Consider the following 15,918-nt stretch of genomic DNA (forward strand, 5'->3'; position numbering starts at 1 on the left):
CTGTTGTTTCACTATCACTACTCTGATCAGCTGCAGGAGTGGGGGTCCATGACAAATAGCACAACTGTACATAAACTACAACCAGGGGAGTTTTATTGAATGAAATTTCTACTGGAAAGTAAGTCCAAAGTGTAATCAGGCTTCTTTTATTTGGTCTTTTTGTTGTTTTACATTAGATGGCAGCTCTACACAGTCCATGGGCCCATGTTTACCCAAAAGTTTATAAATAAATATAAATAATTTATAAATAACAACAAAAAATATTTAGGCCCAAGGTCAGAAAGATTATGACAAAACCTTATGTTCAGCCATGCTGCAAAAATGGCGCACAAAGGCTACTGTACTTTAACAATAGGCTACACTAAACACATTTGAAACACACACACACAGGCCTCATGTTGTGAAATATTTTGGCTATTTACAATACTTCAACAGAAAGTGTGACTGAAAAAAGAAATGGATTTGACACTTTATGAGGATCGAGCCATAGCTCATAACATCATGGTGTGTATGACTAACACATTACATAATACGCATAATGTATTTAAACAATGCAGCAAGCACATCCAAGTACAAAGAAAGGGCTGCACAGAAATTAAGAATAAACAGTTTCACTCAGTTGATGTTCCTAAACATTTCTTATATTGAAAATAAAAACACTGAACTTTTTAAAAAGCATTTTAGACAACATTATTTGCTCTAATTCTTATTTATTCTATTTTCCTTCACTGTATCCACTGTATCCTGTTACAACGACCCATTTTCCACACAGGATCATTAAAGTTTCAAGTGATCTAATAAACTGTCATGTAGAGGCCAGAGCCATTGATATGGGTCTGGTAGAGGCCACCTACTGAAAATTATTTCCTTTAATACATCGTTCATAAGAATATAGTAACACCTGTGGGGGGGCCATGGACCCCCCCACTCCTGCAGCTGGTCAGAGTAGTGATTGTTATATACTCTTATGGGCTTCAGGGGAATGAAACAACAGCGAAATTAAATTATTTTTTATTTTGCATGGGACTGTCAAGGTGGCCAATATCAGGCAGAGGATTCCATCACAACGGATCCAAGTTTAACCTGCGGCTCCGCCTCTCGCGAGATCAGCCGTTGCTACGTAACCACCAACAACAGCTTTTATTGAGAAAACTAAAACCAACGCTTCGCGACTATTTTTTTTTTTTTTACAGTCCATGCTTACAACGAGACACAAATTATAGATATTGGTTTGAGCGTTTTAGCGTTAGGTAACCATAATGGAGGTAAGTGTCCTTGCCAAGTGTTTTGGTCGCATGGAACTTTTAATAACGAACACAGTTGTGTAAACCTAACTGACAGCTAACGTTAGTTAACATTAAAGCCACGTTAGTTAACGTTACGTTAGATAACTTAATAACGCTAGTAAAAGTCTTGCACGTTAACGTTACAGTCAGTGAGATAACGAACCAAAAGAACATTATAGCTGATGTTTTGGTCAAATTTGATGTCAGACCAGACTTTATGTACACTGTCAAACCCCAACTCTAGCGTACAGAATCAGAAACAAAGTAAAAACATTTAACGTTACCATTAATGGGGAACAGTATTAACCTTGTATCCTGCATGTGTATCACATAGTTATCATTTAACTGCATAGCTTGTCTGTTGAGCAACGGAGTCACACAGGTCCACGTGCAAACCTATGATAACAGCACAATGAGTTCAGCTGTAATTAATACCAGGTCCCCTCAGACCTTATATTAACTAGAATCTCCCTTTTCATCGAGATAGGAACCAAGTCCAGTAGCCTATTTAGCTTACGCTTCTCACTCTCACACACAGCCTTGGTGCGATTTGGTGTGGTTTGTGACTCCATTTGTCAATTCCCAGGATCCAGGGCAGAAGGAGGGAGAGGACACATTTGAGTCCTTGGAGAAAGAGTTGCAGGTGGTCCTCAGTGAGCTGGTTGGGGACAAGAGCTCGGACAAGTTCCGTGTGGTGTATGATAAGCTCACCCATGCGCTGAGGAAGTCCCACGACAGTGAGAAGAGGCTCATGTCCAAATGCAAGGAGCTGAATGCAGAGATTGTGTCCAACACCACCAAAACTGCTACTGCACTGAAGCTCGCCCAGGAGGATCAGACAACAATTACAACTCTGAAGAAGGTATATTGCCAGAACATGAGAGGATGTATTATGGTGTGGCATGTCTGGTGTATGGCTCTGGTATGGTGTCATTTACAAAGTGTTTACATGGAAGTGATATTACACTTCATGAAAGGATTGTGTTGTAATAAAATAGAAATACGAATTGATGGCGTTATGTGGTGAGAGAGATGATTTTTCCTTTGTGCAATCTGCTCTACATTGTAGGAGCTAGACAAGGCTTGGAAGATGGTTGATGCAGCTCACGATAAGGAGATGAGGGACAAGGAGATCATTCTGAATTTGAAAGAAGAAATCACAAACCTAACAAGAATGGTTGAACAACGAGCCAGCATGTCCATGGGCAAAGAGCACAGGTGAGTCATCTGTCCTCAAGTGGGAGGTGTTTTCTACAAAGCTGCATAGCTGCATCACTGAAAGCCAAAGCCAGTATTTAATGACATTTCCCATTGCTCTCAAGCACGATGGATGGGTAAAGAAATTGACTGTGATGTGTTTTTCAGTGCAAATGATCTACTGAAGATGAATGAGGAGCTGACCAAGGAGAAGGATCAGCTGCAGACAACGGTGGAGACTCAGAGAGAGAACTTAAGCAAGGCCTCCGCCACCCAGCAGGAGATAGAGTCCCAGAGAGAGAGTGCCTTGAAGAATAATGCTCAGGTAAATAATATGCAGAATATAACAATAAGGGAGATATGGTAGAACTGAAGAAATGAGTATGTGAATTTACAGCAATGCAGAATGCACAAATATGTGTATTGTATTCACATTATATTCACATTAACAAGTCTGCAGAAGGCCATATGCACATAGAGTGTGCATCAAACATATCAAATTTATAAGAATAAGTGAAATTTTACCTTTTATATGACTAAAGTACAAAGGATAGTTTACTTTGTTAAGAGTACAGTGAGAAGGGTAGAGAGTCCCAGTAGGATTCAGTTCTTGATGCCAACATTTTGCCGTTCCGTGTCTCCAAACCCAGCTCCAACAGGAGCTCCAGGTCCTTCAGAACGAGATCTCCCGGGAGGTGCGGCGGAAGGAGAAACTGGAGAAGGAGGTGAAGAAGCTGCAAACTGACATGGAGGCCCAGACAGCGGACGCCAAAGCCCTGACGCTGCAGGCCCAACGGGCCAAAGAGGAGCAACAGAGACTGGAGCAGCAGCTGAAGGAGCAGAAGGTGAACAGTGGAGAGGGACAAGGGGGCATAGGCATATATACTGTATATACAATATACACACACACACACACACCACACACGTACGTATACACAAGAACTCCCCTTTCCCTTTCTGCCTTTCAATCCATCTGCCTCTTTCCATTCTTCTCTGCCCCACCCCACAACCCTCCTCCGGCTCTGACAGATCTTGAATGACCGAGTCACCAAGGAGCTGGAGCAGACACAAGTGAGGAACACCAAGCTGCAGCAGGAGGGCGAGCAGCTCTCATCGGCCAATGAACAGCTCTCCTTGGAAAGTCAGCAGAACGCAAACGACCTGAAGGTAGGCTGCATGTTGGGCCACCAGCTGCACACACCTGAGCAGCATAGAAACAACTACACTCCCCCAGGCTGGTGTATTTGTGCATGAATGCTTGTGTATGTGTATAGAGCTGATAGTAAGTTCACACACCTCAGATGAAAGACATACATAGAGCCCTAATTGCAAAGTCACATACTAGTCACTACAGCTCCATCAAAGGCCTCCTCCAGTGTGAGGCAACACTGTGCTGAAACAGTACGGTGAAAAGAAAAGCTATTGGATTCGCATTGTCGCATTGTCTTCACCGCATCCACATTCTGCACTGTGATATGATATATGCTAAGCATGAAAATGATTGCTCTACAGAGTATGATGGCATACAATGAAGAATCTTGAATAGAGGCAAGCTGTGGAGCCCTTATTCTCTTTACGCTCAGAAGTAAAGATTTTTAAATTATTTTATGTAAACTCTAAATAAAAATCATGCCAGTGGCTTTTTGCTTAGAATGATCTGGAGTCCTAATTACTAGAGGATACATGCCATGGGATGATTTGTCATAGGTGGTGGATTTGATTCTATTCTTCAACCACAAGGGGGCTCTGCTTAGACACAGTTCATCATGTAATAGAACAAGACAGAAAGCATTCATCTGTTGAACTGTATTCCACCAAACACTTACAACAGGTAGCCGCACACATAGCTCTGATGCAGAATTTATTGTTCCGATACCAACATTGTGACATAAAGTCTTCATCAGGGTTACCATATAAAAACAAGCTTTGGCTTTTTATAAACTACCCATCAGGTGTAAGGCTGAGTGATTAGTGGAGACACCTGAGACAAATACTACTAGACTATAGATCTAGAGTAAAAAGAAGGGCAGTACATAGTGAAAAGTATTTTCTCTGCCCTTACGCTACTTCTCATTAATGCTTCTCTCGACCCCCCCCCCTTTGTCCCCCCCTGTTGTCAGTTGAAAGAAGAGGAGGTGAGTCAGATGCGGCAGGATATTGCCAAGCTAACGAAGACGAGAGAGGCCACCCAGAAGAGGTTCCACCAGATGGAGGATCAGAAAGCAGATGGGGAGGTGCAGAGGGAGACACTGAAAAACAAGATCACTGGTCTGGAGAAAGGCAAGGGAGAGACACACATCATAGACACACACACACACACCACAGACAGACTGATACATGACATCTCTGTCCCCACTCCGTCCCTCCCTGTCACAACTGTCCCTGTCTGGACAAGCAGAACCCACTCTGACATCTTCTTCAGCTGCCTCTAGGGAGAGGAAAAATCCACATTCAAATAACTTGTGCTGACTTAACTTTATTTAATACAACAAATACAAATACAGACAAAGAAAGAAGAGAGAAAACAAAAAATAACAAACACAGAATCAAAATGATCTCTACCCCTTCCCTTTCCCTTGAGCCTTCTCTGAAATAAATAAATAAAATAGGTGCCCTTCTACACAAATACATCCCCCGTTTGCAGCACAGTACACAAATTCTTCAACAGCACACACAGAAAAAAGAAAATACAATTAAGGCAACCAATCTCACATAAAATGCCACAGTGACCTACTCTGTATCCCAAGCCTCACCCAACCTCACCAGTAGCCATTTGTTAATTTGAGGCATTTTCTGCTCTTGGGCTAAGATGGACTCTATTTTACTAAAGTGACATACAAAAGAAAGAAAACTATTCAACTAATTTTTGGTGGCTCTAAAAATATAACATTTCCCCAATAATATAATGATATTTCCTAAGGAGCTTGGGCTGCACTCCAAGTCACCCATCAGTACCTGAAATAAACCTAAATAAAATTCTCTTTCATATTTTCTAATCCACTTTTCTACATTTGCCCAAAACAAAGCCACCCTTGGGCAGAACCAAAATAAAAGCTTTCTGACACTGTATGCACTGGTCTCTCTTTTGCGTTGTAACATTTGATCTCTGTGTCTATATCTGTTTCTCACATTCTCTCTCTCAGCTTTTTCTCCATGTAAATCTGTCTTTCCGTCTCTGTTTGTAGCTTTTTACTTGTTTTTTTTTCTTTCTCTCCTGACAATTTTTTGTGCCTCTCACTTCATAATTTTCCCTTTTTTACTTCAGACATGAAAAAGGCTTCTTCTCAGCACTGTAATATTTTATTCAGACTCCATACCCCATGCCCACTCAATGATTTAAAATGTCACACTGGAACATTCAAGAAGAAGAAAACTAGTAGTTATCAAAATATCAAAAACAAACTGGGTTTGACTATTAATACATACTTTCCCCCTTTCGTCCTCCCTGTGCAGAACTTGAGGCTTCCCAAAAGCAAGCCGAAGCTTACAGGAAAAACATAGACGAGCTGGTCAGAGAGAGAGACATTTTGAATAAGGTATGTGCTGGACTGCAGGTTATTGGAGACAGAGGTATTGGTGTAAGGCAGGGGTCGGCAAGTATGTTTGGCCTCGGGCCAAATTTTTTCCAAGCAACTGAATGGTGGGCCAAAACATAATATCTTGGACAGAACCTTTTTTTCTACCAAACAAAACTTTTTTTTCCTAATCTATACTATTATATATTGTACAAAAGAGTAATTTAAGAAAGTTATTTGTTTAAAATAAAGTAACTTGAATTTGCCACAGACTGTTATTAGTGTGTTATTACTGCTTTGTCTCCTGCTCCACTCTGTGGCTGCGTTATAAAACAGCTTATAATAGTAACCTGCTGATAATGTGACTGCTGTCTTTAATCACCGACAGACTGTCTTTTAAGACATGAATGTGTGTAAATCTCATATTTCCCCTCTCCACACAGTTAATAATAAATGTGTATCATTTCCATTTTGAAAATGACTACTTCTTTGAGCCTAACTAACGTATTGTAATAATTATTTTATGGACTCAGGATTGGATATCCGACGTACGTTACTCTCGCGTTACATCGTTACCCGCGTTATTGTGCGGGAGGTTACATTGTGTGCACAGAGACATTAGCAAAACATTGATAGCTAGCAAGACAAAATGTCACTGTCAAAAGCAATGAAAAGAAAAGTTGACAGCGAAGGTAGGACGTACAAAGAAGAATGGAAAGAAAAGTATGCATTCATCTTACCTGATTTTATTAACGCCAAACCAGTCTGTCTAATCTGCAACGAAGTTGTTGCAGTTTGCAAGGAATACAATATACGACGGCACCACGACACAAAGCATGGCAAGATCAGAGATTTTCAGTATCATCTGGCGGGCCAGATACTATTACAGGCGGGCCAGTTTTGGCCCGCGGGCCGCTAGTTGCCGACCACTGGTGTAAGGTATATTGTCACATACCTGGCATGTTGTTATGCGCACAGCATCATGTGTCACATTTCATATCCAGCTGCATGGCTTGACAAATGTTAATTGTATCCTTGAATCACCTGGAGAATTTACTTGAGAATACACAGTGGTAGCCATTGTAGAAGTGACCCATCTCATAGCCCATATCTATGGGACACAATTCTTAAATTCTTGAAGTAATACAGTAAAACTTTTTCTTCCAATGAATTCCTCTTGGGGATGGAGCAAAAGTGCAGCAGTAGTTCAGCAAGCATGCAGTAAAAAGTGGACCTTCTACAAAGGCTATATCTGTACACTGGATTTAAGTACTGTATATATGCACTATGATCTCACATATGCTGAAACATATACAGTTACATACTGTAGCTGCTACACTCAGAGTATGGGATAATTGCTTATTCTGGCACAAGCCAAAGCCCAAAAAGGATTTGTAAGAGCCACAACAGACAGACTCTTTGATGTGGAGGATCGCAGCCTTGTGATGTGCTTGTATTTGTGTGTGCGCCTCTGTGTGCCTGTGTGACTGTGCATGTGTTTCCCCATCATCAGAACATGATCAAAGCTGCACAAGCAACAGAGGAGCAGCAGAACCTTGTGAAGCTCCAAGAGCAGGACAAGAAGAGCCTGAACCAGGAGATCCACAACTACCACCAGGAGGCTCAGAAGCAGCGCAAGATCATCCAACAGCTGGAAAAAGACCGTGACCGCTACATCAACGAGACCAGCAGCCTCACGCAGAAGGCAGGTCATGCACCGTCACAGCCACCCAGCTAAGTTCAGGGCAGATCCATGTCAAATTATACTGGCAAATAATGCGTAGCCTTTGTTTTAAATAGACTGGAGAGTCACATGCATGGGGTTTACTGAGTCAGGAATTACTCAGTCAAACTTCAGCAGTCAAACATTTGTGTTTATGTAAATCAAGGAATTATTTATATTACTCCAAGGGTGGGAATCCTGCCCATTAGCCTTGGCCTGTATCATATGGAGCCCTCCTGTCTGTGTGGAATAAGACGTCCCTCCCTTCCACAGGTGAAGCAACACCTGGATGACATTGAAGTAAAAGAGATGGAGATCTTTGAGGGCAAGAAGAAGGTTGCTGAGTCGGAGCACAAGCACAAACTGCAAGAGAACCTGCTTGACACTGTCACATCGGAAAGGAACCTCTACAGCAAAAACTACATTGAGGCTCAGGTAGGGACGATGTGTGCTGCTGTCCACAACTGACCAACTTGTTACTCGATCAGTCTGTCAATCTGTCAGTCAGGAAGTCAGTTGATCATTCAGACAGTCAATGAGTCAGTCAGTTATTGAGCAAGTCACTCAGTCAGTTGATCAGTCGGTTACTCAATCACTCACTGACTTCCCTGACTTGCTCACTTACTAACGTAGTTGATTTTGCATGCTGCTTACTGTTGACAGTTACTGGAAAACAGGAAAAGTATGAGGAAGGTTTTTGATTCAGCATATCAATGTGTCTATTCCATTCCCTTCTTTGTTTCCCTATGTTTTTATATCTTCTGTTTGATAGTTTGAAAGGAAGGCTGAGTCCCAATGCCCACGTTTCTCTGACATTGTCCTTTGCTGACAGGCAGGGCGACCGTGTCACATTTTCTCACAGCTTTTTAATTGACCATTTTTATTTGACCATTTCCTTCCTGTACCGTCTGTCTGTCTGCCACAGGATGACATCACGGAGATGAAGAGGAAGCTGAAGATCATGAACGACCAGGTCGTCCAGCTGAGGAACGAGATCAGTGGGAAGGATTTGGCCCTGGCTAAGGATCAGCAGGAGAACAAGCGTGTGGTGAAAGACAACGAGGCCCTGAGGGTACTGCAGCTTATCTTAGTGATTGTTAGTGGGGTGTGGCTTAAAGTGTGCTCATGTATGCCAAGAGATTTTGCTCAGATTTGAGGAAAATGAATGATAAACAAAAGTTTTTAAATTATGACATTGAGATACATTTTCTTTATGCCTTTTAAGTTAATGTCCAGAAGCTCATTTTGCCCCTGTGTTTTACAGTACATTCTCAAGTACGGCTGTAATGATTAGTTGATATAATTGACAGCAACTATATAAGTTTTAGGATGCTTTGTATTTCCCATAAAAATCTGCTATTCCACCCCCCTCAGGTGTGCTAGAGTACATTCTTTGGGTAGATCTATACTTGGAATGTGATGCAATGCAATCTCACTCTTTTATGCAGTTTTTTTCACTTTCACTTTGCATTGCCAGAACTTATTATAGCATATTTACTACACTAATAAGTGTGTGTGTGTGTGTGTGTGTGTGTGAACCCCTGTCTGTGTCCTGCTACAGGGAGAGCTGCAGCTAATGAAGCAGCTGGCGGAGGAAACAAAGCAGCACATTGACAGCCAGAAGGCAGACGAGCAAAAACTGCACAAAATCATAGCCGACGCCGATGCTGAGCAGATCCGACAGAAGAAACAACTGGACCAGGTAAAGGAACAGAGAGAGAGATGTGAAGAAACAGAGACCAAAACTGATTATGAAATCCAAGAATGCCAAGTCGATACGTTGCAGTTCATGTAATTCATTGACTGAGATGGGCTGTATGCTTAAGACACAGGTGTTCATTTTCCCACCTGTTAATCGGCTCTGTACTGTAGACTACAACTCTGCTCGGATGTGATGCGTTGTTCTCGCAATGAATCTTGGGGCTTTCAATTCGTTCTCGTCGGTCAAGTCACCATCCCATGCATCCTCGGTTGGCTTTATCCGTCCTCTGTCCTTTCATTTTTTTTGTTTTGGAATCGTGCTTCGGCGGTTAGATATTACGTACAAGAACACATATTTATATAAGAGTGGAAAAAGAAAAGGGATTGTGAAATGAGTTGTTCCTTGCTTCAATGAGCACACTGGCTCCCCTGACCACTGCAGGGATGTAAGAGACCAAAGTCGAGGTCTGCAGCATCGCTAAACGCCATCTGAATACCTGCAACTCCCCTGTCTTGACACAGTGGGAGGAGCATTTCATATGCAGAATGCTTGTGTCAACAGATGATGCAGCAGTTGACACTGGTCAAACCAAAGGCCTGCTTTTAATAACGGCGTGTGTGTGTGACAAAGAGAATGAGTGAGAGTGTGAGGCTAATCATTTTGCCTCCTTAGTGGAAGAAACACTGTTTAGTAGGGTAATGACTCGTCATACCACCAAAGGTGACAGAACCACACTTGGAGCTAAAATGTCTGACATCCAGTAGAACGATAGAGATTCTGTTGCTAAACTATGGCATCAGCCTGAATTTGTTTGAAGAACTTTTCAGGAACAAGTGAGGGCTTCTACTGTGTATCTAGTTGTCTGTACAGCTGAGAGGGTAGGGCACTGACACTAACAGTGTTTGATTACCACTGGGAGCACCCATGCTAAAAATATGCACTCACGGTACTCATCCATGATGTTGGATGTTAATCATGGGTATGCACTACAACATATCATAAGTGCATGAAGTTCATTTTTACATTACTGTGCCATGGAGAATTTCTCTAAAAATCATCAAGTGCATGTCTCTGTCAAGAACAGGAACCTAACATATTCTGTGACACTATAATGGCTGATGAAGCCCAAAACCAGCCACTTCTACTCTTTCATCAACCAAATAGATGTTTAGGGATAAGAGTCAGGATTAGACCTCCAAATGATGGTTGGCTGCCTGGGTAAAGTGGCTTCACTTAGTACCACAACGTACCAGCGACATTACAATTGACCAATTATCTGGCTGGTGTTAGATTCCCACCCTGTTGTGTGTTTATTTGTTGGTGCACTTTCACTACGGCCAAGGTGATCAGAGAGCGGGACAACCTGGGCAAACAGCTGCTGCGCCGCAACGACGAGCGGGCGCTGCTGTACGAGAAGATCAACATCCAGCAATCCATCCTGATCAAGGGGGACGTCCAGTACAACCAGCGGGTAGCGGATATCCGCGTGCTCAAGCTGGAGATCAAGAGGCTCCGGCGTGAGAGGGGCAACCTGGACAAGACTGTACTTAATGCAGAAGACCTGAGGTAAACGACAAGGACAAAGAGAGGCTACGGACACAATGCAGTGGTTTTAGTGTTGAGTAGAAGAAGGGTAGGATTCAAAGAAAGAGGGAGCGAGAAATGGAGCGAAAGTAAGATGGAAAGTAAGATTTAGGAATGCGCCTTCCCTTAGTGTGTGTGTTTGTGTGTATGAGAGCATGTTTATGCAGACACAGGCATCACCCAAAGCTCTCCAATATGTATCATTCCCTCGAGTTCTTATTTTATTTATCTGCTACCTTGTGCTTTGTTTTGATATCTATCCATCCCGTTTTTGCACAGAGCTTCGTAGTTTTGTGCTGTTTATCTGAAACCTAATTATGAAGACAGATTAAAAAGAGTGTGAGATGTGGTTGTGTGGGCCGTGTTGCAGGCGGGAGCTCTTCCACATGCAGAGGGAGCTGCTCAGAGAGAGGACGAGGTACCGCGCCATGGAGGAACAGCTGGAGAAACCAATGAAAATTCACCGCTGGAGAACGCTGGAGGTGAAGGACTTGTGTGTGGGTTTGCTTTAGTAAGGGGGTGAGGGTGGCCTAGTGTTGGCCAAGTGTTAGCAAGACACTGGACACTTGCCTGCTCACTCATTGTGATTACTGAGTGTCAGCTAAAAGGACTAAAATGTAATTGTAAAGCAAAGGGGTTCTATGCTGGTTGATAAGTATCTGTACATTTCTATGGGTATGGGGCCTTGAAAGCCACGCAGACCTGACCGGTTACGTCCCCCTTTGGCCAATCAGTGTGAAAAATTCATCAGCTCTTCCTTGCCCCATGACCAACCTTTCCCCAAAGTTTCATGCAAATCCATACATAACGTTTTGAGATATCCTGCTAACTGACAAACAAACAGACGGAATGGGGTGAAAACGTAAGCCCCGTTCAACTCCATTGGCGGAGGTGGTTAAGATCCTTCACACACGCTGAGCAGAGTAAAGCGAGTTATGCAGAGAAGAAAAGGTCACGTCTCTGTCTGTGACGGCCATTAATGTTCTGTAAATGACTCTCCCCACAGGCCAGTGACCCCAGCAAATACGAGCTCATCCTGAAGATTCAGTCCTTACAGAAACGCCTGATCTCCAAGTCCCAAGAAGCGGTGGACAACGAGCTCTTAATACAGGTAAACACTCTGCACTCACTCATAAGCGCACCCACGTACACACACGCACACACACATACTGTCCATTTGGCCCAGCATTGTGGCTTTTCCAACTAGGAGCTGGCTCGTAAACCATTGCAGTAGGTCCGGGTCCCCCCACAAGAAATCAGTGGTACTGGCTTTGGGAGAGGGGAGAGATTTGTTTTGTATTTTACACCTTTCAAGAGGACACTGTTCTTCAGTGCTCTTATGTGCTCAGCTACTGATGTGAGGCCAGTATTTTTTTAATTTGCAGAGATGCTGGAGGCCTGAATGCTCTACCAGCACAGGGATGTATAGTGACTAGATGTTATACATGTCTGCAGGCCCTTTCATACCAGTGCTTTGGTTGCCTTTCTAGGTATTGTAAGACACCCTTTACACCTGGCATTAAGATGTTTCTTGGGTGATCGGATTGTAATCAGATTATCAATTTCCTTAATCAAATTAAGGAAATTGGAAATGTCTTGTTTGAGATCTCTGCAGATCATCGCCTCTTTCCACTAACATTCCACATGCAAAGCTTGTTGCAGTCAATGCAATGTTTTGGCTTTGCCCAGCTTTGCTCCTGGCCTCACTCACCCTGTTGCCAGACTTGCAGCAGATTGCATCAATGCCACCACATTCACTGCTGCCAAACTCATCGTTTTGTTTGGCAGTTGTTGTTTTCTCCATCCGACATCAAAACTCAATCGTCTTACAGATTTTGTCTAGTAATGTTGTTTGGCAGAGTTCAGTGGTCTCTTTGACACATAGAGCTCTGTCCACAATGTAGTTGAATGGAGAGAGCCAGGCAACCCACTTGCCCTTCCTCCCTCCCTGCCAGTCCCCCTTATCTGATTTGCCTAATTCAGTCATATTAGTGTTTACTGCTGAGACTGGAAAACACAGACAATTTCCCTGGAATTGGTGAGATTAGGCCCTGAGATTTGTTACTGCAACCCAATTGGCTGTGTAGCCAGAATTACTGAGCTGATATAGGCAATTAGGATCAGAAAACAGAGGGGGGAGGGAGAAAGAGACTGGGAGAGAGAGAGAAAGAGTAAATTCCAACACTTCATCACAAAATAAAGGGTGGAGAGCAGTTCCGTCTACCTCTTTTTCAGCAGTGACTCAGTGCCAGTGTCAGCAGCTTCAAGCTCTTTCAGCACAACACTGTTTTGCTGTTGATGGCAGCAGCAAAATGTGCTCAAGACCAGCAAAACATATAGTTGTAGAAAACATGCAAGCATGAAAAGTATATAGTATTTTATAGACAGATGCTTCAGCTCGATATCACTGCTGTCAGATGAAAGCCTTGTGTCTTCAAAAAGTCAACTTTTCAGGAATTCCGGAAGAAATTGCTTTATTTTCACATCAATGACCATGAACTTCTGAAATTTTATCAGGGTTTTTGAGTGGTTTTCATGAGTCGTGGGGTGACAAAACCTGCTCCACATAAAGGACTGTGTAAACCTTCTGTTCAAGTCCAAGTGTAAAAATCACAAAATGGAGGTGCAAGGCTTTTCTGTAACACCAGCCATATGCATGTTTCAGTGCCTTTCTACACAAGGTTTGACTCATTCAGTATGTAGGTTCACTAACTCAAAATCATTCTGTTTCTCTGTCTCTGTCTGTCTGTCTGTCTGTCTCTCTCTCTCTCTCTCTCTCTCTCTCTCTCTCTCTCTCTCACCAAGGAGAAGGACAAGCTGTATGTGGAGATGAAGCACATTCTGGCGCAGCAGCCGGGTCTGGAGACAGCTGAGCAGCTCCAGCAGTGCCAGTGGATGCTCAGAGAGAGAAACAAAAAGATGAAGGTCCTCAGTCACTTTCATCTCATCACTCCCTCTTTTTAAAATTAAAGCATCCCTCTATCTCAAGCACAGCAATTAGATACAATAATTCCAGAAATCAACTGTTTCTACAGCTTTCTTTGTTTTGGCCATGAAGGTGGAATATGGGTTCACACCAGGACAATGAAAATTTTGTTTTATTGAATTAGGGGACAAGGTTTGTGGTAATGAATTGAGGTGAATAAGACACTGACACACAAACAAACACACAAGACCTGGCTCCTATAGAGGAGCTCCTCCCAACCACCAAATAAAGGGAAGACATTGCCAAGTGCCGAATGAGTTTGGCGGCTATTTTTTCAGGCAAAAATGACAGTACCTGTTTGCTTCTCTGCATCTTTTCCATGACAAACTGACTTTTCTTTCCAACTCCGCAGGCGTTAACGGCAGAGATGAGAATGTTCCAGTCAAACTCCAAGGAGTACAAGAATGACAACGAAAGGTTGGCCAACGAACTAGCGAACACCAAGAAGAAGTACCACAGTCTGAAAAAACAGAACAGGTAAAATTACTTGACTGGGTAAAAGTGTGTTTGTGTAAATGTATGTCGTAATGTCAGTGCATGCGGTGTGAGAGGCTCCCATTGCATCTATGTAGTGCTCTGCAGAGAAGTTTTGATTTGTGCTAAAGTGAAAAGTGCTAATTCCTGTAGTCCTGAAATGGCTGTAACAAACTTGTCCTCCATCCTCCTGTGTCTCCCCAGTGAGCAGAGGACCAAGGCCAAGGTGGAACAGCTGACAACTCTGCCTCAGCTCAGCAGCAAACCACACTTCACCGGAGGAGGCTTCAGGATCAATAACCCCCTCCAAAAATAATCCCCATTACATGACCATTTTAATTTCACCGTTCATATGAACCAAAAAGAAAAATGTTGTTACAATGTTATTTAATAAAGAGAGGAATTAATATTAAAGGTTTCTCAAGTCTGATCTTTAAGACGAGACTGTTCACAGATTTAATTTCAGAAAGGGAAAAAACAGAGAAACATGGGTAAAGTGAAACGAAGAGACGGGGGGGGGGGGGGGGCTGAAAGGGAGACTTGGGAAAAGAGAAAGCAAACTTTGAATAATAAGACTGTGGATGAAATAGGGAGCAAAAAGGAAGAAGAGACTAGAGAGAGATGCCTGATCATAATCACAGTGAACTTTATTTATTATTTAATGAATTACAACATTTTGAATATAAAATGCCATGTCTCTTTATCCTTGTTTACCACTGAATTATGTCACTATCACACATCTCCCTGTCTTATGTTTACAGGCTAAGATCCTGATTTCTCGCACTATTATGCAGCATGTATGACTGGACTTATAAGCCACAGGGTCTATAGGTTATGTTATGCTCTTTCCATTACAGCAGGTTCACCGACTGAGTGTTAATTTTGGATCATCATGACATGACTGATATTCAATAACATCAGACTAGACTTCTGGGTGGGAATTAGTGCCCATATTGAACGTATTCAGAGATACAAAATCTTTAAAAAAAAATCTAAAAAAATAATACAAACTATAAATCTTCAAAAAATAACATCAGACTAGGAAATGGACTACAAGCTGGATATGTATTTAAACCCATTTCAAATACACTATATCCATCAAAATGTTACTCGAATTTCATTTAATATTGACAAGATTTTACATGATCCCCTTCTCAAAACTGTCATTTTGCAGGCAACAGTAAAATAACTATTAACTTAAATGTTTTTCCAGTGTGAGTTTTAGATCATCAAAGTAGACATCACATTGCAGAAGTAGGAGTCACTCTTTTCAAACAGTGGATGTCTAATTATGAAGGCTGCAGGCAAGGACAAAACATCAAAGTCAAAACATGTTATATTTTAGTATTATATAAAGTAAAGAAATGCTTTCAATACAATATAATACATAGGCTAATATAATATTACACGGCCAATCAAGGCATTCTGAGGTTTGTTATTTCTGTATAACA

The 15,918-nt window shown here is 42.2% G+C and overlaps 1 protein-coding gene across 1 annotated transcript; it reads left to right on the forward strand.

Annotated features, from left to right (window-relative positions):
- The first annotated feature begins 1,259 nt into the window (after positions 1 to 1,259).
- Positions 1,260 to 14,783, forward strand: LOC139644715 (cilia- and flagella-associated protein 58-like). Its single transcript, XM_071520173.1, has 18 exons — positions 1,260 to 1,265; positions 1,873 to 2,148; positions 2,356 to 2,504; positions 2,652 to 2,808; positions 3,134 to 3,328; positions 3,513 to 3,650; positions 4,604 to 4,763; positions 5,937 to 6,019; positions 7,512 to 7,703; positions 7,995 to 8,156; positions 8,647 to 8,793; positions 9,283 to 9,423; positions 10,766 to 10,989; positions 11,378 to 11,489; positions 12,014 to 12,118; positions 13,813 to 13,932; positions 14,346 to 14,470; positions 14,672 to 14,783. Exons 1-18 carry the CDS (start codon positions 1,260 to 1,262, stop codon positions 14,781 to 14,783), a joined length of 2,604 nt encoding a protein of 867 aa, XP_071376274.1.
- The last annotated feature ends 1,135 nt before the right edge of the window (positions 14,784 to 15,918 follow it).

The sequence above is a fragment of the Centroberyx affinis genome, unplaced genomic scaffold, assembly GCF_046629955.1.
Source record: "Centroberyx affinis isolate AG114_WGS23_722 - 3 ecotype Tasmania unplaced genomic scaffold, CSIRO-AGI_Caff_v1 ptg000776l_1, whole genome shotgun sequence".
Taxonomy (NCBI): Eukaryota; Metazoa; Chordata; class Actinopteri; order Beryciformes; family Berycidae; genus Centroberyx; species Centroberyx affinis.

Coding starts and splice junctions, on each gene's coding strand:
- LOC139644715 (XM_071520173.1), top strand. Junction 2,809..3,133: donor CCTTGAAGAATAATGCTCAG/GTAAATAATATG, acceptor CTCCAAACCCAG/CTCCAACAGGAGCTCCAGGT. Junction 8,794..9,282: donor AAGACAACGAGGCCCTGAGG/GTACTGCAGCTT, acceptor GTCCTGCTACAG/GGAGAGCTGCAGCTAATGAA.